General features: G+C 55.2%; 1 protein-coding gene across 1 annotated transcript in view; it reads left to right on the forward strand.

The window, feature by feature from the left end:
* The window catches only part of SLC6A17 (solute carrier family 6 member 17), a 49,090-nt gene extending 25,957 nt beyond the window's left edge, over nucleotides 1–23,133 (forward strand). Inside the window, exons 6-12 of the mRNA XM_055340815.1 lie at nucleotides 687–797; nucleotides 14,815–15,056; nucleotides 15,337–15,529; nucleotides 17,300–17,492; nucleotides 17,980–18,139; nucleotides 19,790–19,952; nucleotides 20,433–23,133. Coding sequence (XP_055196790.1) covers nucleotides 687–797; nucleotides 14,815–15,056; nucleotides 15,337–15,529; nucleotides 17,300–17,492; nucleotides 17,980–18,139; nucleotides 19,790–19,952; nucleotides 20,433–20,801 — 1,431 coding nt within the window. The 3' untranslated portion in view covers nucleotides 20,802–23,133. The remainder of the gene's footprint in view (nucleotides 1–686; nucleotides 798–14,814; nucleotides 15,057–15,336; nucleotides 15,530–17,299; nucleotides 17,493–17,979; nucleotides 18,140–19,789; nucleotides 19,953–20,432) is intronic.
* Nucleotides 23,134–23,663: the final 530 nt, after the last annotated feature.

The raw sequence follows: 23,663 nt of genomic DNA on the forward strand, positions 1-23,663 counted from the left end.
AACTCTAGTGCTGCAGCTCTGGACACACACGCTTGTGGGCCTTCAGTACCATCCTGCCCAAACAGCCCTCTTGATTTGTTTTAGCACAGCAAAAATTCTGTGAGCATCTCCTTCGTGTGCGGCTCTCTGCCAGGCACATGGGGATACAGAAATGTGCAAGGAGTGCACATGCTAGAAAATGGCACGCAGTGTATAATCACAAGAGGCAGGACCTTTTCTGATGTTTTGGCTTGGGATCCATGCCTGTAACCTCCCGGGTGCCTTCCGTCGGAGGAGCTCTAAGGACAGGGGAGTCCTCGGGGAGCCCACTGGAGTCAGGGATGGGAAAGCAGGCATAAGACATGAAGAAGTGAGGCGGGGAGAGGAGCCGCTTCCTTGCCCCCTTTGGCGGCCGTTGGGGGTGCGGAGGCTGCAGGCCCAGCCCTGCCAGCTCTTGAAAGGAGGAAGCCAGCCCCAGGCACAGCCAGGCTGACTCCAGCTCGTCTGTGCTCCTGCTTCTGCCTTGGCTCAGTGCCGGGCGTGCGGTGGGTTTGGCCCTGTGCCCGGGGGTTCCAGGGCTTCTCTTTCTGCTGCCATCAGAGGAAGCTGCCCCAGCTGTGTGCAGGGAGGGGGATGCCCCAGCTGTGGGGGGGGTGCCAGCCGCAGGAGGCACTCTGCCCCACGGTGGGTCCCTGTCCTCTCTGTAGGTGATGTATTTCAGCTCCCTATTCCCCTATGTGGTGCTCATCTGCTTCCTGGTCCGGGGGCTGCTGCTGCGAGGGGCCGTCGATGGCATCCTGCACATGTTCACCCCCAAGGTAAGGGTCTGGGGGGCACTGACGGCTCCACCGGGCCTGGCTAGCGTCCTGCAGCTTAGTGCTCATGAGGGCCTGTTACATGTCAGGCAGTTGCCACGGGCCCCTGGAGGCATGTACCGGGGAAGGGAGCGTGGGCCCTGCCCTCAAGGTTCCAAAGAGAGGGACCTCGCATCCATTTGGGGGAAATTGGGAAAGGCTTCAGAGAGGGGATGAGCCGGGAGTGGATCCTATTTCAATGAATGGCATTTGGACATTGCAGTCAAAGGAATCGAAGGAGCAAGTGTGGAAAAGCACTGGGCACACTTGAGGCTGCAGTGGGAAGGCAGGTTTGGCTGGGCACGGGGGCAGGGAGCAGTGGTGGGTGTCATCAGTGGATTTGTGACAGCAGGAATCAAGAAGATGCCTAAGAAAAGGTATCTCCCTGCTGGGAATCCCAGCTAGTACCCAAATCAGGGAAGAGTGTTACAGTTTTATTCAGGATAATAGACCAGGTGGGTCGTGACCTTGTCCTTACCAAATCCATCTACATCTTCTCTCATTGCATCCCCCCAGGAGCCCCGTGAGGGACCACTGGGCACATTTCACAGGGCTATAGCAGGGCCGCAGGCATCCTGAGGTGTACAGACAGGATTCTTAATGGTGATCTTTGCCACCATGTGGCCTTGCCTCCCTACCTCCCCTGGCCACCGCTACGGCTGCCTGAGCCAGTCCCCTGAGGAATAAGGGGATTTCAAGGTGCTCTTCAAGGTGGAGATGCACTTCAAGGTACATCCCAAAGCAATGTGCCTTGGTAACCCCAGCTGGGAAGGCTGGGGAGGTCCACCTCCAAATGCCAGCTCATCAGTGAGCAGCCAGCAATGGGCACGGGTCAGAACTCCACCATCTTGAGGCCCCCAACCTTGGCCTCAACAGTGCCATGTCCACATGTGCTCACCCACACCAGTGCTCACTCAGAAGGGTCACACAGATGACACAGGAAGAAGAATCCAGATTTAATGGGGTTTGAAATCCCTATTCCTTCCCAGCTCTGCTCTGCAGCTGGGAACAGCCTCTGATGTTGGGGGGATGGCAATGGGTAAGACACCCACCACTCGTATTCATCAGATAGGAATTGCCTTGGCCCCCAGCATTCTTGGCTATAACATCTGAGGTTCACAACCACAGAGGTCCACTCTAGGAAGAGCACATGGATCTCCTGAGCCATGAGTGTGCCTCCCAAGCCACGTGGCTGGCATAAGGAGGTTGTGAACATGTGATGTCTGACAACGAAGAAAAAATGCAAACCTCATACATTTAAGGGAAAACGGCCATGAGAAGAAAGCCAGTGGTTTTTATAAAGTACTTCAGCTGTATTTCTAGAATGATGATCAATCTCATGTTTTCCCTTGAGTCTTTCAGTTACACTTTACTGGACTTTGTGAGGAAACTGTATACTCTGGAGATGTTCATAAATGGGGAGATTCACACAGGTCTCCAGACGGGGCAGGCCCCTTGGTGGCATCCCTGTCGAGAGAGCCCAGTACGGAATGGATTCATGAGATGGGCTTCTGGGGCCAGCACCCACAGAACCACTCCCCCGTTTGATTCAGGCACTCTTTAAAACATCTGTTTAATCCTGAAATACCTCAGGCAGGTAAACACACCTATATTATAATAAACATTTGAGAGGCTGTAAAAAATTACAGAGGCATAAAAGTGCCCTGATAGCTTGCCCCAGTCCTGTTTCTTTCCTTCTCCAAAGATAAGCACTAATCTGAATGTGGGATTTATCCTCCTAATACCTTTTTTAGAACTTGTAATCCACATATGTGTATGCCTAAACAACCAATAGCATTTATGCTCACTCTTAAACTTTACGTAAGTAGCATCGTAGTATATGCAACTTTCTGTGACTTGCTTTAGCTTTTATTATTGTTCAACCCTGTTGAGATTTATTTATAGTACTGTTTGTAGCTCTAGTGCATCCATCTTCCCGCTGTATAGCAGTCCACCGTAGCACTAAGCTTTGTATCGTGTCTAGTTAATGATCATTTATGTTGTTTCCAGCTTTCACCATTGCCAGTAATGCTACAGTAAACATTATTACACGGGCTTTCATGTGCACAGTTTTCTCTAGGGTGTCTGTGCTTAGGAGTAGAATTGCTACCTCAAAGGGTATGCATACCTTCAGTTTTACTAGATGGTGGCCAAATTGCTCTTCAAAGTGGTGGCAATGGTCAGCACTCCCACCAGTCTGCTTGTTGGACTTCCAATTTTGCCTAGCAGATGGACGTAAGATGGTTGATGTGCACTTTGAACAACAGAGGGCGCTCGTGTCCAGAATCTTGTCCTGGATGTTCAGGAGATGGTGTGATGCCACTTTAGCATTTGCAGGATCCAGGACCTCCCTGAGGTGAAGTTTAAAGAAATCCAACCCAGAAGGCCCTAGAGGAGCCAGATTATCAAGACCCAGCAGTGTGGCCTCCGGCCCATCTAGCTCTTATGACTTTCAGGCTGGATAGAAGCCTGTGGGCTCATCTCGAGATCTTGCTTACTGAGCAGTTAGTTCTATGGGCAGCTCTCCCCCTTGACCTTAGATGGATGTGATGCGCAAGGAAGGGCAGGCCTAGGGGCCTCCAAGGTCAAACCCTTCCATCAAGGATCCCTTTCATGGTCTGTGCTGCAGGTAAAGCCAGTAATGATGGCTGGGTGAGGCTCCTTGGAGGAGGACAAAGTCCTCCAAGTCATCCACAGAAAGGGTGGACCCCCTCTCAGAAACAGTCTTCTAACTGTCCATACATGGCAGACCACTGTTGCAGAGCTCTGACTGACTGTTCCAGTACAGGATTGGCGCGGTATGATGAACCCTGGAACGATTTCAAGTTCTTCACCCAGAACAGTACCATAGAATGCTAAGGTCATTGCACACAGCTGCCCAGGCTGTGCACTGCTCCATTTATACTGACCACAATGTGAATAAAATCCCCAGAGGTCATGCCATTTGGCAACCATGACAGAGTCCAAGGAGATTTTTAGCTAGGGCATCTCCAAATCTGCTTGAAAAAAGGCACAGGCTCTGCATAGATATGCCGAATGTCCTCTTATAAAGTCTTCCAACATCAGAAATAATATAAACTATATCTGGCCTTTCAGTCCATGCCCTCAAGCAGTCGCTGTGCCCGTGACAAATGCAGTGTGGCCAGGATACCATGATGACTCGCTAGCATCTTTGATGGGACAGTAATTCATGTTGATGGCTAGTTAAGTTCTTGGTTGGATTCCTCGGGCAACTTCTCTCCTGATTACTTTCTCTCCCTCCAGTGAAACCCCGGGTCAGCATAGAGTGCCACAGAATTCACTATGTAACTTGCTCAGCACAAAGTCGTAGACTTCTAATCACCAAAACTTTTGGAAAATGTTTATCAAAATTAAATCTGTTCATGTATTTTGGCCCAGCAATTCCATTTCCAGGTATTTGTCCTACAGATATATTCACTCAAAAACAAACTGATCTGTGCACAATACTGATCATTACAGCGTATGTTTTGGTGGCAAAAGATTGAAAACAACTCGAATGACCATCATTCATTTATCCCTTCATTAAGCAAAGGTTCACTGGATGCCTATTATGTTCTGGGTTCTGGTGTGGGTCCGGTTCTGGGATCCAGCTATGAACCAAGTAGACAAACTTCCTGGCCTTCAGGGATCTTGTGTTTTAGGGAGACAGACAATATAAGATTAAGGAGTTTTTGGGTGGTGTTGCTAAGAAGAAAAAATACAGCAGAGAAAGGAGGATTAGGGACACCAGAGAGGGGATTGCTTCAGATAGTGTTCAAGGAAGGCCTCCTTGAGAAAGTGGCATTTGAGTGAAGATGTGGAAAGTGGGGGAGCAGGCTGTGCGGATATGTGGAAGGAGCATATTCTATTCCGGAGGAGGCAATAAACAAAAAGGCCTTGGATGTGTCTGGCATCTAGTTCAAGGAGACTAATGAATCTAGAACAGGAGGGGAGAGGCATAAGGACATGTGTTCAAGGGGCTAGTGGGAGCCAGGTTATGAGGGTCTTGTGAGCCAGGTAGGACTTTGGTGTTTACTCATGGTGATATGGGAGCCATTACAGGTTCTGAGCAGAGAAGCAACTTGATCTGACTTCCATCTTTGAAGGATACCTCTGGCTGCCATAGAGAATCTGAGGGGGCATGGGTGGAACAGGAAGACATACCAGAAGGCTCCATCCTTGGAGCCATCCAGGTTCTAGAATTCATGCAGGTGAGCGGTGACTGCAATTTGAGCCCACGTGATGGCAGTGGGAGTGATAAGAAGCGGTCGGATTGGGGATATATTTAGGAAGTAGGGTCAACAAGATTTGTTGTTGGATTGGATGTGAGGGGAGAGAGAAAGAATGATCAAGGATGACTCCAAGGTCTTTTGCCTGAGTGCCTAGAAACATGGGCTTGACATTTATGGAGACAAGGGCAGATGGTGAGAGGAGCGGGTTCAAGACTACTTGTTTGGGCCATGGCAGGTCTAAAATGTCTGAGAGATACCCAGGTGGAGAGGTGAGTAGGCAGTTGGACAGATGAATCTGCAGGTCAGGTGGAGATAGAAATTTGAGAATCAGAGAATTTAAAGCTGTGGACAGTGAGAAGGAGAAGAAAGCTGAGCCCTGAGCACCAGGAACCAACATTTAGAGGTTGGGGGAAGAGTAGCCAATGTGGGAGAAGGAGGAGGAGGAAGAAAAGGAGAGAGACATGGATACATTGATCCCAGAGGTAAAGCAGAGAAACTACTTTAAGAAGGGGGTGGCCAGCCAAGTCCGAAGCTGCTGAGAGGTTAGGCAATGAGCACTGAGAAATGAGCAGTACACCTGGCAGCAGAGGGGTCCCTGGTGAGCTCCACAAGAGCTGTTTTGGGGACAAAGTCTGAGAGTGGTGGGTTCAAGGGAAAATGGGACATGAGGAATTGGAGACGAGTGGTAAAGACCACCTGTTTTCAGGAGTTTTGCTATCAAGGGGAGTGAGAAATGAGAAATGGGTGGAAACTGGAGACAGCCATGGGATCAAGGGTGTTATTTCAGAACTTTGCACGATGATAACAAAAATCCATCATACACTGCTAGAGGGAAGGTGGACTGGCGCAGCTGCTTTGGAAAACAGCCCGGCAGCTCCTCGAGAGGTCAGACAGAGTTAGTGTGCGATCCGGCAATTCCACTCCTAGGCACATCTCCAAGAGAACCAAAAACACGTTCACACAAAAACTTGTACACAAACGTTCGTGGCAGCATTATTGACAACGGCCAAAAAGTAGAAGCAACTCAAATGAACTGTTGAATGGAAAAATCAAGAGTAGTATGTTTATCTGATGGAATATTATTATTAGGCCATAAACGGGAATGAAGTCCTGACGTGCCACAGCGTGGATGTACCCCAAGCACAGTACACTGAGTGAAGAGGCCAGTCACAAAAGACCACACATTGTGTGATCCCGTTAATGTGAAATGTCCAGAATAGGCAAAAACTGTGGAGACAGAAAGTAGACTGGTGGTTGCTTAGGGCTGGGTTTGCGGGGAGGTTGGGGGATGAATGCGGGGTATGGGCTTTCTTTTTGGGGTGATGAAGACGTCCTAAAATCGCTTGTGGTAATGGCTGCACAGTTGTGCGATGTGCTAAAAACCGTGAAATCATACACTTTGTAAAAATCCAGCAAAGACTGGGAAGTCAGTGCTTTTGGTGGAGGGGACCAGAGTCCTTGAATGAGCAAGAGAGGTGGGACCCGGTGTCCAAGCGGAGGAGCGAGGAGGAGGGGAGACGAGGGCCAGCCCGTGGGCGCGCACGCTGGCAGCAGAGAAGGTGGTGAGGCGCCCGTCACCGTGGGAGCTCTCCTCCCACGTGCGCTCAGGGCCACGGTGTGCGGTGCAGTCGGCCAGCACGGCGCAGCTGCCACCTGCGGGTCCCAAGCAGGACACTTCCTCCTGCTTCACGCCTCGGAAAGCATGCTATTTCCCAGTTAGTAGGTACTGAGAACAACCCCGTGTTTCATAATGGGGGTGCTTCAGCCCATTTAAAGTCCTAGTGACCCTCGGGGCAGGGGTTATTCTTGCATTTTGCACGTGGGGAAATTGACACATAGGGAGGTATAGAGCTCGTCCAGGGTCCCAAGGGGTGCCTTGGGTGATTTCTCCAGCTATGCTCAGCTGCCTGGGGGCAGGCCCAGAGTCGATGGAGGGCTGGAGCAGAGTCAGGAGGCGCTGACAACAGGGGACATGGAGACAGGTGGTAGGGGAGTTAAGAGGGTAACAAGGGCATAACCAAGTGATGGACCATTGACTAAGCCAATGAAGAAAGGAAGTTAGGCTACAGACAGCGTAGGGGAGTGAGATGTAGGTGAGTCCCAGGGAGGCTGAAGAATTTTTGGAGTCATGATATGAAGAGTGAACTGGAAAGGTAGGGTGCTTTGGGGTGCAGGGTCCTTAACTTTGAGACCCTATTGGAGCAGAGCTCTCAGATATGACAGAGGCCTTGACACAACCCTAGGAGTGGGGTGAAGGACAGGATTAGTGGGAGGGAGGAGTGGAGGGGACCAAGAACTCTGATGGCAGTAGAGGGACGGAGAGAGAATACCGTAGAATAGGAGCAATGACCTGGAGGAACAGCTTACACCCCGTCCGCCTCCGGGCCCAGCGCAGCCTTCCTGAGAACAGCCTGCAGCCCGGAGGGCTCCAGGGGTATCCCGGCCTTAGGCCCACCCCCCCACCCCCCCGCCAGCCAAGCAGCCTCCGAGCAGCAGGCTGGTGCATCAGGATGCCGGCAGGCCCTGGGAGCGAGCGACCAGGCCCGGGGCTCCCTTGAGCAGACTGTGGGAGCGGGGCTGAGAGTGCACAGGGGCCGCAAGGGCAGCCTGCCAGGAGCCCCCGAACTCTATGGGCTCCCAGCTCCGCACGATGAGGAAATAGCAAGACTGGGCAGGGTGGTGGACTCCTCTGGTGTGGACGGTAGGGGAGAAAGGGGAATACACACACACACACACACGTAGATATGTATGTTGGGGGGCGTGTCACTGACGTACACATAAAATTGCCCCGGACAGGCGTGCAAGCAGCAGCTCTCATGGTCACGTGTGGCGAAGAGGAAGCGTGTCTGGATACAGCGTGGGGCAGAGGAGGCCTTGCTGTGCCTTTTGTGCTTTTTGAGGTTTAAACCACGTGTCATCAATTGAGATGAAAGCTGCGCAGTCCTCCGGGGCCAGGCCGGCACAACCCGAGATGTGTGCAGCTTTGGCATCTGCCTCTCGCCCCGCCGCGTCTGGGCTCTGGACGCGCGAGGGTCGTCCCCCCCCCCCGAACCAGAGTGCCCCAGGGCCAGAGCGCGTGCTGGCCCTTAGAGGGGAGGGGTCCCGGGCAAGGGGCGCCAGAGCTCCTCGACCCCCACGAGCAGAGCAGCGCAGGGCTCAGGCAGGACGCCCGGGCAGGCCAGCCCTGCTGCCAGAGGCTGCGCTCTGGAGCCCGATAGTCTGTGGTTCGGATCCCGGCTCATCATTCCGGGGTTGGAGGGCAAGGTCCCCGGGGAACTCGCTCAGCGGCCTCAGCCGCGGGTTGGGGTGAACTCTGGGAGCTCCCCGACAGCCTGGCCAGGGGAGCACGGAGGCTGCTCCTGGCCTGCGGAGAGCGGGTGGGAAGCCTTAGTCATGGTCATTATCTCCATCGCGAAGGGGACTCTGTACCTGGGCAGTGGGAACCCAGCGCTCCAGTGCCATCTGGTGTCTTGCGGCCGCGGTGGCTCTCGCCCGGCAGGTGCCGGCAGGGCTGAGAAGCAAGGGCGCTCCAGTCACGCACCAGCTCAGGCCAGGAGCTCAGGAGCTGCTTGTGGATTCCAGAAGCATCTTCGCGCTGCTGACTCAAATGCGTGAGACACCTTGTACTCTGCTTGAGGAAGTGACTCAGCCCTTGTGCCAAGGAAATGACAGGAAGCCCTTGCCGTGATTCAGGGCAGGCCTCCTGAGGGGGGTGCAAGCCTTGTCTTCAGTGGAGAGAGCCCGTCTCCCACCTCTCCTCTTGAGTCACATCCTGATGTTTGGCAAGGATGTTGGGCTTCCTGAGGTCTGGCCGTGGGTTCATCCTCCACGGACACTATGATCAGGACCCTGGCATTATGAAACAGGACCCCAAAAATCCTGATAGAGCTCCTCTGTCTTTTTAAATTTTTTTGAAAGATTTTATTCATTTATTTGAGAGAGATAGAGAATGAGAGCCCACAGGGACATAGGGAGGAGCAGAGGGAGAGGGGAAGCACTGAGCAGGGAGCCCAATGCAGGGCTCAGTCTCAGGACTCTGGCATCATGACCTGAGCCAAAGACAGACAGACGCCCAACGGACTGAGCCTCCCAAGGCGCCCCCTAGGACCTTGCTAGAATTATGCACCAGCACCCCAGAAATCCTGAGAGAGCCCCTTTAAATTCAAGGAACAACAGTCATTGAATCCTAAAGGTGCCTGACTCAGTTTACCTGTAGATGAATGTGGAGATCTAGTCATCTCCATCAGCAAGAGAGTCCCTCCATGCCCCATCCGGAGGAGTGTCCAGGGGCTGCTCACATAGGGCACTGTTCTTCTCAAAGCTCAAGCTTTGGCACTGTCAGATTCTTTCCTGGGGCCTCATTAATATCAGATTTGGATCTAACAATTTTCTTCAAAATAATCTAGGGATAGGGAGTGGGGGATACAGGGAGACCAGATTGGCCCTATGTTGGTAATTGTTGAAAATGAGTGATGGGGCAGCCTGGGTGGCTCAATGATTTAGCGCTACCTTTGGTCCAGGGCCTGATCCTGGAGACCCGGGATCAAATCCCGCATCAGGCTCCCTGAATGGAGCCTGCTTCTCCCTCTGCCTGTGTGTCTGCCCCTCTCTCTCTCTCTCTCTCTCTCTCTCTCTCTCTCTCTGTGTGTGTCTCTCATGAATAAATAAAATCTTTTTAAAAATGTTCCATACATTTTAAAAATGAGGAAAGAAGAGCAAACATACAGTCTTAACATACAAATAGTTTTTATTCCCATGCCAGACCATCACATCTAAGATATTCCTACCCTGTCCTTTGAGAGTCTGTCCCCCAAGTTATAGGGTCAGCTCCAATGATGCAGTTTGGGATTATGGCAGCCTCCCTAGGGTGGCTGTCTCCGTTTATGGAACTCGGCCACACACAGTGGCTGGGCCTAGGAATTTACCCATGTCTTATTTTTATGTTTAGGGAGGGATGAAAATCCTAACAATGATGTGTGTGGGTCTCATAGATGGTCCAGATCCTTTTGTAAAAACTTTAGTAATGATTGATATAGATGAAAAATGAACTAATCACTAGAAGAAGATGAAGAAGAGGAGGAGGCAGAGGACAGGGCAGGGGGAAGGAGGGAGAGGGAAAAGCAAGAGAGAAGGAAAGGAAGCCAGCATTAAAATAGCCATGTTTTGGAAAGTAGAAGTTTAAAGCCATAAGGATCTTCTTGTCCCAGGAGCCTGGATCCTAGCACCGAAAGGCCAGTGCGGTTTCATAGCTCCAGGTCTGGTCCTTCTGCTCGGCTCACCGTGAGGAAGCAGCCTGGTCGGACTCTCTTGCCCCTCACCCTTTTCCTTGTCTTTCCATGCATCAGACTCTGCTTACAGGAAGATGCACAGGAGATGGGCTCCCCTCCCCCCAAGAAACACAACGTATCGAAAAGGAGGCAGACCTAGAATCCTGTCATGCAGGTACTGACCAGAGCTGTGAGAGCCCTAGGACCATGACTAGCTCTCCCAGAGGAGAGAGGAGAAATCACTGCCCAGGGAGGAGGTGATATTTGTGCTGGGCTTTGAGAAATAAATAGGAGTTTCGCCAGAATGTGAGTAGGAGGAAGGGAATTCCAGGCAGAGGGAACAGCCTGGGCAAAGGACAGAGGTGTGAGACCGCAGCGCTTTTGAAGAGCAAGTTCACTGCATTTGGAAATGGGAACAAAGACTGGAAAAAGATTTGCCAGCAGACAGTCGGGGAACAACCATCGAGGATTTTTCCACATGCAAGGGAGACCACCAGGGCTGTGTCCATCTCAATCTACCATTTCTTACAAAATCTTGTGCTGCTTCTTGCTTGGAACTCACCAGACCAGCCACTGGGTCTAGGTTTCTACCCCGAGGGAAGTGCCTGGGATCCCCCTCCTTGGTAGAACTGACATTTGTGAGCATCAGTGAATGCTTGCATGCCTTCCAGGTACAAGGAATCCCTCTGCCCATTTTCCAGAATTTTCTGGGAGGATCATTTAAGAACCCACCCAGGAGACAGGCGATGTTTCCCAGCGGGACAGGGCTTTGCTCTTCTTTTAAAAATAGTTCTTCAAATTTCTGTATAGGCCTCTGTTTCCTTACTCACGATGCCAAAATCCAAATAGCCCTGAAAAACAAAAGTTGTTGTTACTTTCTCCTGGAACTCATTTGGTGGCAAAATGACCTGAACAGATGTGAGGCTATTTATAGTCTTTATTGATTCACTTGGTGTGAATATTCATATGCTGCTGCAGAAATACTAATGTGTTTGATTATGGGGTGCCACCCCAGACCCCGCTGGGGGTGTTATGTAATTATGTGGCATATGTACCATATTACCTTTCTAAAATAGAGTTAGGAATAAGAGCCGGAATTCCAAAACCATCTGGCCTCAGGGCTTTTAGGTAAGGAAATGTGGGCCTGTGCTACTTTGGTAAAGATGCCATTTGGATCACAGTGGACCCTCAACAGTGTGGGCTAACCCTACTCCATCTCTCTGGCGTCTCATTCTCCATGCTTCACTGGGGCGGTTTTAACCTGCTTCCACATGTCTGCACGCTCTGACCTCACCCCTAACAGATGATTTGGCCTCCTGCTTTAGAGGGTGAACAAGAGCCACCCAGACCCAAACTCCTTCACAGACACAAAATATCAAAACCCGCCTGCACCTGCCCCATCCCGTTCTCTTGTCCTGGTCCCCCAGTGAGCAGCTCCAGCGTCTCCTATGGAAGACAGCTCCCTGGCCCTCTAGACCCTCTGCCCTCCATCCGCTTTTACCTGTTATCAAGTCACTGCATTAAAGACAAAAACTGAGGGGCACCTGGGAGGCTCAGTTGGCTAAGCATCTGCCTTCGGCTCAGGTCATGATAGCGGAGTCCTGGGATGGAGCCCCGCATCAGGCTCCCTGCTCTGCGGGAAGCCTGCTTCTCCCTCTCCCTCTATGTGCACTCTCTCATTCTCTCTCTCAAATAAACAAATAAATCTTTTTTAAAAATAAAGACAAAGACAAGATAACGAAAGCGACACCTCATTGATTTCATGGTCTTCCCTGGACCTGCCACCCTCTCCTCCCATTCCAAGGTGAGCTTCTCCAAGGAGTTGATTATCCACTTCTTTACCTTCATTTCTTCCCTTCTGTTTCTCAGCTTTCCTGGCTCCTACCTGACTCTGGCCCCATCGCCTCCACAGCAGCTCCGACCCAGCCCACCCAGGACCTGCTCACCTTAGCCCCTTCTCCTGGTAGCAGCATGGCCCCCCTCCTCCCCATCCGGATCCAACTCCCTCCTGCTCCCCTCCACCCCACCCCACCCCACATGGTCTGGGCTCTCGCACCTCCTCTCCCTCCCTTGTGAGGCTCTTTGCTGCACTGAATTTGGAGATGTTGCCTGGGCCTCTGGCTCGCCTCTTCTCACGACTCCACACTTAGGGCTTCAGTTCTTTCCGGCACACCTGCTCCTCCGGAGTTACATCTCCGGCTCAGCCTCTTCTCTGTACTCCAGACCCATTTGTCTGCCTGCCCACTTGACATCTCCTCTTAGATGCTGTAAAAGCACCTGAAACTCAACACTTCCACAGCCAATGCCTTGATCTGCCCCGTTCCAACCCTATGAAGACCTGCCCGTTTTCCTCGGACCCCATCAACACCCTGCCGCGTACACCAGCTAGAAGCATAACTGCCCCCTTGGCATCTGACTCCCCAGCATTCCCCCCCGTCTCCAGTCCGAGGCTAGGGTCGGCTAGGTTGCTTCCCTCCTCCTCCGCTTCCCTTAGCGGTTTCCTGGATTAAGTGCTTTCTTAGGATCCCTACAGGACCTTTGATCTGACTCCTCCACCTCCCAGCCTCGCCTGGACCTCTCCTGCCTTGTCCTGGCTGCTTCAAGCTATCTGGGTCCTTCCCTTAACTTCCACCTGCCCTCTGTCCTGCCTCGCCTCAGGGCCTCTGCACATGTTCCCTCTGCCGGAATGCTCTTCCCTCCTTTCTTAGCCTTGCTTTCGGGTCTCTCAGATGTCAGTTCAAGGATCCCTTCCCTGGGCTCCTGGCTGGCTCAAGTCCCCCTGTTACAGGCTCTCCGAGCATGGGGTACCTGGCCTGCATGCACAGCCCCTGTCCAGGCCACAGCTTTCAACTCAGCACCTCTTTGTGGGGTCATTTGACAGTGGCCTTGTCTTCAGTTAGAATGTCAACTCCACGGGAGCTGGGACCTTGCCTGCTCTCGCTCTCTGTGGCTCCCCATCAGCTGGCGCCTGGCCTGGCTCACAGCAGGTGACCACATTTGATGGATGAGCGGCTGCATGTCACAGTCACAGGGAGGCCACAGCATGTTACCACCGAGGGTGCAGAGAGCTGGAGGGCATGAGGAGGGTGTCACCTTCTTGGGGGTGTCGGGGGCTGTTAGCTCCTTAATGTCTGGATTCTGGCCTTTCTTGGCAGACCAAAGATGACTTTATATTGTGCAAGGTGTAGGGGACCTTAATCTCCCCTAGAGCCCACTTGCCGGCCAAGGCTCCATTTGCATACTGACCCTGCAGGCCCTGCTACCATTGTGCTCCTCTCCCGCCTCAGCCTGAAGTGCCTCTAGTCTTGCCAACACCTTCTTGGCTAGAGCAGTGACTGCAGGTGCCCACATATGCCCAGGGAGCTGCCGAGGCAGCGGGCCGGTGGGCCTCTGTCCCGGGCGAGCGCTGGGTTGGTGCACACACGGGGGGACTGAGCCACAGGCCCGCAGCAACGGTGGCAGGGCGGGACCAGGTGGGCTTGTGCCTGCAGGGACAGCAAACTCTGTAGCGCCTCCTTGTCTCCTGGTCTGTCACTTGGGTCAGCCTCCACAGCGGAGGTGGGGGGCAGGGGGGACAGTCTGAGTAGAAGCGCCAGGAGATGCTGCTAGGGGGCACCATGGGCCCCCTCAGACCACCTGTGCTTGAGTGATTCCTCTGCCCCAACAACCAGCTCCATCGCTCTGAGCAAGGAATTTCTACCTTGCGGGTCTCAGTTCACTCAAAATGTGAGTAATAACTCCTGCCCCTCACCAAGAAAACCCGTCCCCGCTAGGTCAGAGGCACTTCGGCAGGGTTCCTTGGCTACTTGCGTGCCAGCCGTTACCGGTGGCTGCCACATTCGATCCTCACCATCGCCGTGGGGTGGACACTGTTGTTATTCCCATTTTTCAGATGAGAAAACTGAGGCCCTTCTGTGATCTGGAGCACGTACATGTGTATGAATGAACGTTGGTCCTTTTTTTTTTTTTCTAGGGAAAGAGTGATCAGGTGGGCAGGAGGGTGGTGTCTGTTCTCAGGGCTTCGAGTGCAGAAGGTATCGGTGAAATACTGGTGTTCTTAGTTCTCTGATACTGTTGTGCAGGCTGTACACTGCACAACTCTAGGAGGGACCATTCAAGTGAATGGCACTCCCTGGAGTTGTGTGTGCAGCACGCATTGTACCTGATAGCCCTGAAGATATTCCTCAGTAGGATAGCTCCACGGTAAGCAAAGGTGGCAGTTAAAGTCGGCCGAGAAGTACTGAGTAAGCACATAGTGTTTCTTTTGATCTTACCTAAACCTCACAAGCATCCTCTGAAGCCGATGCTCCTGTTTGTCTGTGGCCTGTGTGTGGGGAAACTGCCTCTCAGAGGGGTTGGGGGCCCCCCTGTTCATGCAGCCCTGTCTCCCACTCCGCCGTGTGGCCTCTGAGCTGGGGGTGCTGAGGAAAGGAGTGTGGCGGGAAACCATCATTGTGTGTCTCTGGTCCCCCGCGCCCACAGCTGGACAAGATGCTGGACCCCCAGGTGTGGCGGGAGGCGGCCACCCAGGTCTTCTTTGCCCTGGGGCTGGGCTTCGGGGGCGTCATCGCCTTCTCCAGCTACAACAAGCAAGACAACAACTGCCACTTTGATGCTGCGCTGGTGTCCTTCATTAACTTCTTCACCTCGGTGCTGGCCACCCTCGTGGTGTTTGCTGTGCTGGGCTTCAAGGCCAACATCATGAACGAGAAGTGTGTGGTCGAGTAGGTGGCATGTCCTCTCCTGTCCTTTCTCCTGTCCACCAGTCCTAGGCGCGGCGGGAGGGCCACGGAGCCAGAGTCCCCGTCTCCCCTCCCTGGGCTGACGGTGGAGGTCAGAGGAGCTCTCTGTGTCCCCAGCCGCGTGTCCCAGGCTCGGGTTCAGAGCCGTCTCCATCATGGCCCGTGGGGGCGGGGAGGGTCCTGCCTGGGTGTCTGGCAGGTGCCTCCGGGTACTGTGCCCACCCCTGCCTTTTTACCTGGACCCCTCCACTTTGCGCTGCAGGAATGCTGAGAAAATCCTGGGGTACCTCCACACCAACGTCCTGAGCCGGGACCTCATCCCTCCCCACGTCAACTTCTCGCACCTGACTGCCAAGGACTACACGGACATGTACAGAGTCATCAAGGCCGTGAAGGAGGACCGTTTCTCAGCCCTGGGCCTTGACCCCTGCCTTCTGGAGGACGAGCTGGACAAGGTGTGGGACAGGCTGCCCTTCCCCGGGCTGGGCAGCAAGGCAGACGTGGGAGTGTGGCCCCAGAGCCAGGCCGTGGACGGCTGGGGCCTGCACACTGGCCTCAGAAGGCCGCCAGGGACTCACTGGCTGGCTCAGGAGCAAGGACCTACTATGTGTCCGGGGAGGGACTGAGGAAAGGTATCGGCCAAAGCCCGGCCCTCGACGGGGATGGGGCAGACACGCATCACAGAAATCACAGGAGTTGCACAGAGTGACTTGCAGAGTCATTGAATGGGATTCCTGTGTGTGGCTCACAGAAAATGAGCATTTGTGGTAAAGTCTGTCCCCTGCTGTCGATCCCCTTAGGCCCCGGGGACAGTGCTTTGAAGCAGTGTTAGTATCGTCCCGTTTTACAGCTGTGCAGCCTAGGAGTTGGGAGTGTTCTCACGGTCTCACGGCTGTGAGGGGAGCCAGGGTTCAAATGTCCAAGCTCCGGGGCAGCCCTTGATGCTTTTCTTCCTCCCTGGCCCCCCGCTGTCCCCACAGCAGCTCCCACTGCCACAGTGACCCTTAGCCCCTGGGGTAGAGCCGCAGCATGGCACTTCCTCATTAGTGCTCAGGCCCAACTTTGGACACCTTGCTTCTATTCCCATCTGCACAGCTGGACATTTTCAAATTAGAGGTGACAGGAGAGAGGACCATGGGGTCTTGGGACCCAACTAGTGCCAAGGCTTCTGGACAGAGGCAGTTCCTTTCAGCCCAGGCCAACCCTGCCCTTCTTCATGAAGCTAGGGAAGGTGACGCTTCCCCTGTCCTGATGCCGGGGCTCCACATTCAGTCAGCGGCGTACTACTGGTCCCACCCCAATGCCGACGGAGCCGTGTCTTGTCCCCTTTGCCCTTCCCATGTGATCAAGAGCAAAGGCTCCAGGCTGGGGACCCCTGCCCTGTTTCTGCCCCAGGTGACCAGCAGTATAAAGGACTCCTCCTTCCATGAGACCCTGCCCCATTCTCATGGGCATGGTCTAGTCCTCTAAATATAACTAGGACTATGACAGGTTTTTTTTTCTTATACAGTAGGACCTCGATAACGTCCAAACGGCAAGAACTACACACTCACACAGTGGGGAGGTGCTCCTTCAGAGTCACTGGTCCTTACAGGAAACGTAAAAGTGTGTGGTCACTTGCCCCAGGAGCAGGGGCCCAAGCATTAATGCAGTGGCTCTCTCCCTCGACTGCCCATCAGAGTCACCTGGGGACTTAATAAAACCCAGCTACCCAGCTCTACCCCCAAACCAAGCAAATCCGTCTCCAGGGTGAGACCCAGACATTGGTGTTTTAAAGGCTGCAGTATGGTTCCATCAGGCAGCCGAGGCTGAGCCCATTACATTCAAGTCTGGAGTTCAGGGCTGGGAGCTCCCACAGTGGTGGCTGGAGCAATCAGGGAAGACTGCCTAGAGGAGCAAGGTCTCAAGCTGGGTGTATTTCTAAATGTGAGCATCTTCATCTGAATCACCTGGGGTCCCTGTACCACGTGTAGCTTCCAGTTCCCGCAGGTGAACTTCAAATTGCTGTCTTCCTCCTTGGGGTAGGGGGGATTCCGATGCTCACTCAAGTCTGAGACCCACTGACTGGCCAAAGGCAGGAGGATTTAGGTGAGGGCACCGGTTCCTGTGAAAGAGGGAAGAGCTGTTCTCAGAGCTCCAGGGCCAGAGATGAGGGGGCAGGGGGCTCCTGGGAGCCATGTGGGCGTCACTGAGTGCTTGTCTTCCACCCCACCCCCCCACCCCAGTCCGTGCAGGGCACAGGGCTGGCTTTCATCGCCTTCACCGAGGCCATGACGCACTTCCCTGCATCCCCCTTCTGGTCTGTCATGTTCTTCCTCATGCTCATCAACCTGGGTCTGGGCAGCATGATTGGGACCATGGCTGGCATCACCACACCCATCATCGACACCTTCAAGGTGCCCAAGGAGATGTTCACAGGTAAGGCCTCCTGGCCGCCCCCGCTCCCCCGCTGGCCTTGCGGGCTGCCCTCGGGGACCACAGTCAGGACGTGCCTCTGACCTGAGACTCCACACTGACAAGGCCCCTGCTGCCCGCACTGGGATGCAGTCGGAGCCCGGCTCACCCCCCAGAGAAGAGCACTCGAGAGCCGGGAGAAGGCTGTCTGGGAATCTGTGCTAAACCTGAGCTGGGGGCAGCCTGTCTCAGGTCATTTGCCAAATCCTCTTGGGCAGGGGTGCCCTCCCTCTGTGCTGGCCTGTGCCCTGCTCCATCTCTGTCACTCTGGCCCTGGGCTGCTCCCGTCCTAGAAGAGTGGGAGCTCAGAACCCCAGTGTCTGGATCCCACTCCCTTGAAGGCCTTCGGGGAGGAGGGGTGGGAAGGGAGGGGCCTGGGTGCCCCCCGAAACCCTCGGGCCCTGCCCACCCTACACCTTTGCCCCCACACCGGCCTCCCGGCTCTCTGTAGTGGGCTGCTGTGTCTTTGCATTCTTCGTGGGGCTGTTGTTCGTCCAGCGCTCCGGGAACTACTTTGTCACCATGTTTGATGACTACTCGGCCACCCTGCCGCTCACCGTCATCGTCATCCTTGAGAACATTGCCGTGGCCTGGATCTATGGAACTAAGAAGTAAGGGGGACAAGGGGGAAGGGGTGGGGAGAGGAGGAGGCGTGTGCCCTCTCAGGACCCCCTGGGGAGTGCTGGGTTTCCAGGGCCACTTCTGAGTGGAACAGGAGACCACAGGGTCAGAATGTCACAGCTGAAAATGCCCTTAGAGATCATTTGGGGAAACTGAGACTCAGAGAGAGGGCGTGACTACCCAAGGCCCCTTGGCTGGTGAGAGGCAGAGCTAGGCTGAGCACACCAGTGTCCTGGGTGCAGGTCCTGGCATTACCCTAAACTGCCTTAAGTTACCATAGCCCCTTACCTGAGAACCAACTCTTCAGAGTTCTTTTAAGTTTGTTAAACACTTACTGGGGACACAGGAGGCCCCTGCCCTCAGAGGGCTCTTGAACTTCGGCAGCCGAGAGAGTTTTCTGGTGATCTAAGTAGGGGTGTGCACCGAGCTGTGGTTTGGGGCTGAAGTGTGGGGTCAGGTGGAGTAAGGGAAGTCAGCCGTGAGGAAGGATTGGGTGTCTTGGCCTGAGCCTAGGGCAGAGCCACACTCGCTGTCTGCCCCGGGCCTCGTTCTTCATTTAGTAAGTCTGTGTGCCTGGGAAGCCCCAGGGCCCGGCCCCTCCTACTCTCTGCAAGGCCAGGGCTCCCCTGATGTCTGCACCGGGTCTTAGAATCAGGCTCTCTCACGGTCCTGCTACGGCCATCATCTTCCTCCAAGAACGTCGGCGGGGATGCGGTGGTAAGACAGGAGCAGCCCTGTGAGCCCGGGGTGGAAGATGCTGTGAGACGAGGGCCTCTGACTCTTCCGCAGTCTCGTGAAGCCCCTGTATGCCTTCTCAGAATGTTGTTTTTAAGTGGATAAGAGAAAAATATATAGGATCCTATAGGAAATGAATTAAGTTGAAAAATAACAAAAATACAGTTTGAAATCTGAAATGGTAATGTATGTGTAGTTTATTTTTAGTGCATTAAGTCAGAAGATCTAGCTAGGGTAATCATAATGGTAATTGTGAAATAGTGATTAGTGATAAATGTAAATGATGTTTGTAGGTAGCTTCAAGTGTAACCTGACAGGAAGATACTGTCATTTAACCAACTGGTGACAGTCTCAGGTCCCACTAATAACGCTGTGGTTGTTTGCATGTACAAAAGAAAGAAATGCAAGATTTCAGTTAGGTGTTATTCAAGTAGAGATGATTTTTTTTTAGTGACATTCACATACAGCCTACAGTTACCATCATCCCACCCCCAGACCCCCAGGTTAGAAACCCCCAAGTCGGGGCCTCTGGACGCTGGGGAAGTGCACTGCACCTCGTTTCCAGCAGGGGGCAGTCTAGAGCCAGGCCAGCGGGAGTGGGGCTGGGCGCGGGGTGGCTGCAGGGTTCCCCCAGTGCCTGCCCACCTGCTGGGCACGTCCTGGGAGGCCAACATATCCCTGGGTGGGGTGTGACCTGAAGTATTCAGAGGCTAGCAGGCGCCACCAGAGCCTGCCCAGACGCCAACCGGGGCTACCCAATAATAAACTGGGAGCCCTGAATGTGAGGAATGGAAGAGGCTGGGAGGGAGGGACTGGTCCCTGAGGGCTTCCTGGAGGAGGCAGTTGTGGGGGAATGCGCGAGCTCCGCAGGGATGCCAATTCCGGGCCCTCTGTGCCCCTGGCAGGTTCATGCAGGAGCTGACGGAGATGCTGGGCTTCCGGCCCTATCGCTTCTATTTCTACATGTGGAAGTTCGTGTCTCCACTGTGTATGGCTGTGCTCACCACGGCCAGCATCATCCAGCTGGGGGTCACACCCCCGGGGTACAGCGCCTGGATCAAGGAGGAGGTGAGGGGGCACCTGAAACCCCAGGGTTGCTTCCACCCAACAGGCAATAGACGTAAACCCTTATAGGGTAGCTGCCGTGTGCCGGCCCCGCCAGGGTGTCCCCGGCCATGCCAGGGCCACCGTCTTTACCACGGCCCATAGCACAGAGAGGTGGCTTTATCCCCATAGTACACGTGGGGAGACCGAGGCTCAGAGAGGTCGACACTCTGGTCCAGTCTTTCTAACCCATGCTCTGTCTCCACGTCTGTGGGCTGAATCACCCATCCACTTTACAGCTGTAGAAACTGAGGCCCCGGGGAGCTCAGGCCTTCCCCGAAGGCGACCGGCTAACGCAGGTAGCCACCCGAGGGCCTCGGACACGGTCAGCTGGTGCCCAGCCCGGACGGCAGGTGGGGGTGGTGGCGGGAAGAGCAGGCCCGGCGGTCCCGGGAGGGTGAGCGGTCGGACAGCGGCGGCAGCCCTCACCCCGTGCCCCACTAGGCTGCCGAGCGCTACCTGTACTTCCCCACCTGGGCCATGGCCCTGCTCATCACCCTCATCGTCGTGGCCGCCCTGCCCATCCCCGTGGTGTTCCTTCTGCGACACTGCCACCTGCTCTCCGACGGCTCCAACACCCTGTCCGTGTCCTACAAGAAGGGCCGCATGATGAAGGACATCTCCAACCTGGAGGAGAACGACGAGACCCGCTTCATCCTCAGCAAGGTGCCCAGTGAGGCGCCCTCCCCCATGCCCACCCACCGCTCCTACCTGGGGCCCGGCAGCACGTCCCCCCTGGAGACCGGCGGCAACCCCAACGGACGCTATGGGAGCAGCTACCTCCTGGCGGGGACCCCGGAGTCGGAGCTGTGACAGCCTGCCCCCGCCCCGCCCGCCCTGGACCCGCCCTCGCCCCGCCCCTTCTGCCCAGGGGTTGGGGGCTGCCCTCCTCACCCACCCTGCTCCCAGCCCGCTTCCCCTACACCTGAGCAGGGCCTCGGAGACACCGCCCCCAGCCCAGGCTCCCACCCTGTCTAACCTCCGGATCCTCTCACCGAGTTGCAGGCCACTAACGGGAAGAGCCCTGATTCCCAGCACTGGGAGACAGCGAGTGGCCACTGTAGGGGCGCCCCCCACCCTCTCTCCCTGTAACCTGGCACCTGTGGTTCCGAGGCCCTGGGCAACCTCTGTGCTGCCCAGTGGTGGTGAGAGGCACTGGGTGGGGCAGGGTGCGGTGTGGGGCGTCCCAGAGGGCGCTGATTTAAGGTTGGGGACGGGATCATTGTGCAGGGACGCAGGGCCCAGACTTGGCATGGAATCTGGTAGAAGGCCCCAGGTTGTTTGGTGAGGCAGCTGGAGCTCTCTGGCTTGAGCTCAAGCCTTGGCAGCAGGAGGGCAGTGGGGATGGGGGCCTCTCAGCCTGGGACTCTGGGTGCACTGTCCCCTGTCCTTGACCCACCTGGGGCAGGGTGTGTCCTGCATCCTGCCTGGGAGGGCGGTGATCGCCTGGGGCCCTTCCCCATCTCCAGGAGGGCTTGGCCTGCCCTCTCCATCCCCACCCTGGAGGCCACAGTAGTAGCCTGGGCCTCCTTCCTGGGGGGGGGGGGCGGGGGTGCAGTACACAGGTTTCCAGAGCACCCTTGAGGGTTCACAGCACAATTCAGATGGTTTGGAGCACAATTGTGAAGCACACTCCCTCTCTCACCTGGGGCCCAACTTTCTTGCTAGCGGCAGCTTCTCTCCTGGAATGGAGGGTCCCTGGAGTTCAGGGGCTTGTACCCAGGAAACCTCGCCCCTGGGGAAAGATGGATAATTTCACTGCCCCTGTTGGGCTGCCACTCACTCTCCTTGTGCAAGCACAGTCAGCATGGCGTGTACATCGTGTGCAAATACCTCGGGAGCCTTCCCCAAGATGCCCAGCCCTGTGGAGGGGAGGCCGTGGGCAGTGCTGTGGACGCAGGAGCCTGCCGAGACGAAGGGCCGGGTCTCTGTCCTGGGGCCCAGTGCCCCCAGCCTCCCACCCACCCTGACCTGAGGCCTCCCCTGGAAGCGGGCTGCTGTCAGAGTACAGGCCGGGAGGATCCGAACCTGGCTGGACACAGTGCCTGCAAAGGGATGGATGGACTGGTGGCAGGATGGTTGCATGGGTGCGCGGGTGCGGATGAATGGAAGGCGGGCAGGCAGGCGGGACCCCAGGACTCCATCTCTGAGGGCTGCCGTGGGGAGAGCAGCGGCAGGTCACAGCGCTAGGTCTGGGCATCTTCAACTGAAGGCCGTGCGTTCGTCTCGTGTTCTCAGCAAGGGGAGGGACAGACTAGGTCCAGAGTTCCCTCCCTCATCCCTCAGCCGCTCAGTTCCCCCCTCTTGCCTGAAGGGGGTCCATCCTCCCACCCTGCCATTTCCTTTACTCACCCCTCCCCCATCTGCTCCCGTTTCCAGCCCTCTGGCCACACCTGTCCTTTCTGAGCATGATGCGGGGGAGGAGACCCACGTCTCCCTAAAGACATGAGCCTTCGGGGCACCACATCCCACCTTAGCCACCCTCACCTCACACCTCCTACCTGGCCCCCATGCCTAATCCCAGCAGATTTAGCAACAGGAGAAGCAAGGCCCCAGGAGAGACACTCTACTATATATACTCTCTACATATTCTATTTCTATTGTATATTCAATCTGTACATGTGGGTGTAAATGCTGTTAACTGACAAACCCAATATTATACTGTGGCTGGTGGACTATTTTCATCCTCAGTGCTGTACAGATCTATTTTCATTGTATATTTGATATATTTTTAATTTTGTAGCGTGTGGCTGGGCCAGGCCCCAGCCTGCCAGCCTGCAGTAGGGCGGCTGAGCTGGGATGTCTGCTGGTTCCTAGGGGCTGGGTAGTCCTTGTAGCCTTTCTCCGTAGGCCAGGCCCTGTCCCGGCTGTGTCTCTGCTGCGTTAGACACGGGGCCTGGAGCTTGGTGTATGCGTGTGTGCGCGTGTATGTGTGTGGCGTGTGCACATCCGTGGGCGTGGGTGTGTGTAGGGTGATTTGTGATTCCCAGTGTTCACCGCTTTCCTGAAGACCACACCGCCCTCCCCCGGCCTCCTTCTCCTCCCGGCTGTGAGGCAAGGCCTCGGGGCAGGGTGCTGTGGGGAAAGGCAGGTGTTTCTTGCCGGTGACTCACTGCCTGCACACCACTGGGCTTGCGGGGGAAACAGGGAAGGAGGGGCATTGCGGGGGGGTGGGGGGGAAGCCCCTAAATTTATTTTCTAGCCAACCTCTCGCTGTTTCCACTGGACTCACAAGCTCTTCATCCTGAGGAAGAGCGCTGGGTTTCTTAAGATGGTGAGACCCCAGGAGAGCATCTCACAGCATCTCCGTCCCCTTTGTCCTTGAGACAGTTCTGAAAGGAACAGCTTTCCCCTGCGCTGCTGACACACACTCCTGTCCTCACGCCTCAGGGGAGCCGGGAGTGGGGGGAGGCCTGGGGCCAAGGACGGGGGCATCTGACCAGGTACCATCCAGCCCCAGATCCCCCGGAGAAGCGGGGGTGGCCGGAGAGGGGTGAGCCCCCACATCCTTATACGGGCTCCCCATCCCTTCCTTACTGGATTTGGTGCTGTCCACGCAGTGCCCACAGGGGACGGTGGACTCGGGGCGGGGCATGTCCGAATGAGTCCCCTGGTCCCTGCTCCTGCCTGTCCAGGCCCCGTCACCAGCTTCTTGCTCAGATGCCCTCTGTCCAC

Source organism: Nyctereutes procyonoides, unplaced genomic scaffold (genome assembly GCF_905146905.1).
Source record: "Nyctereutes procyonoides isolate TBG_1078 unplaced genomic scaffold, NYPRO_anot_genome, whole genome shotgun sequence".
In the NCBI taxonomy this organism is placed as follows: domain Eukaryota; kingdom Metazoa; phylum Chordata; class Mammalia; order Carnivora; family Canidae; genus Nyctereutes; species Nyctereutes procyonoides.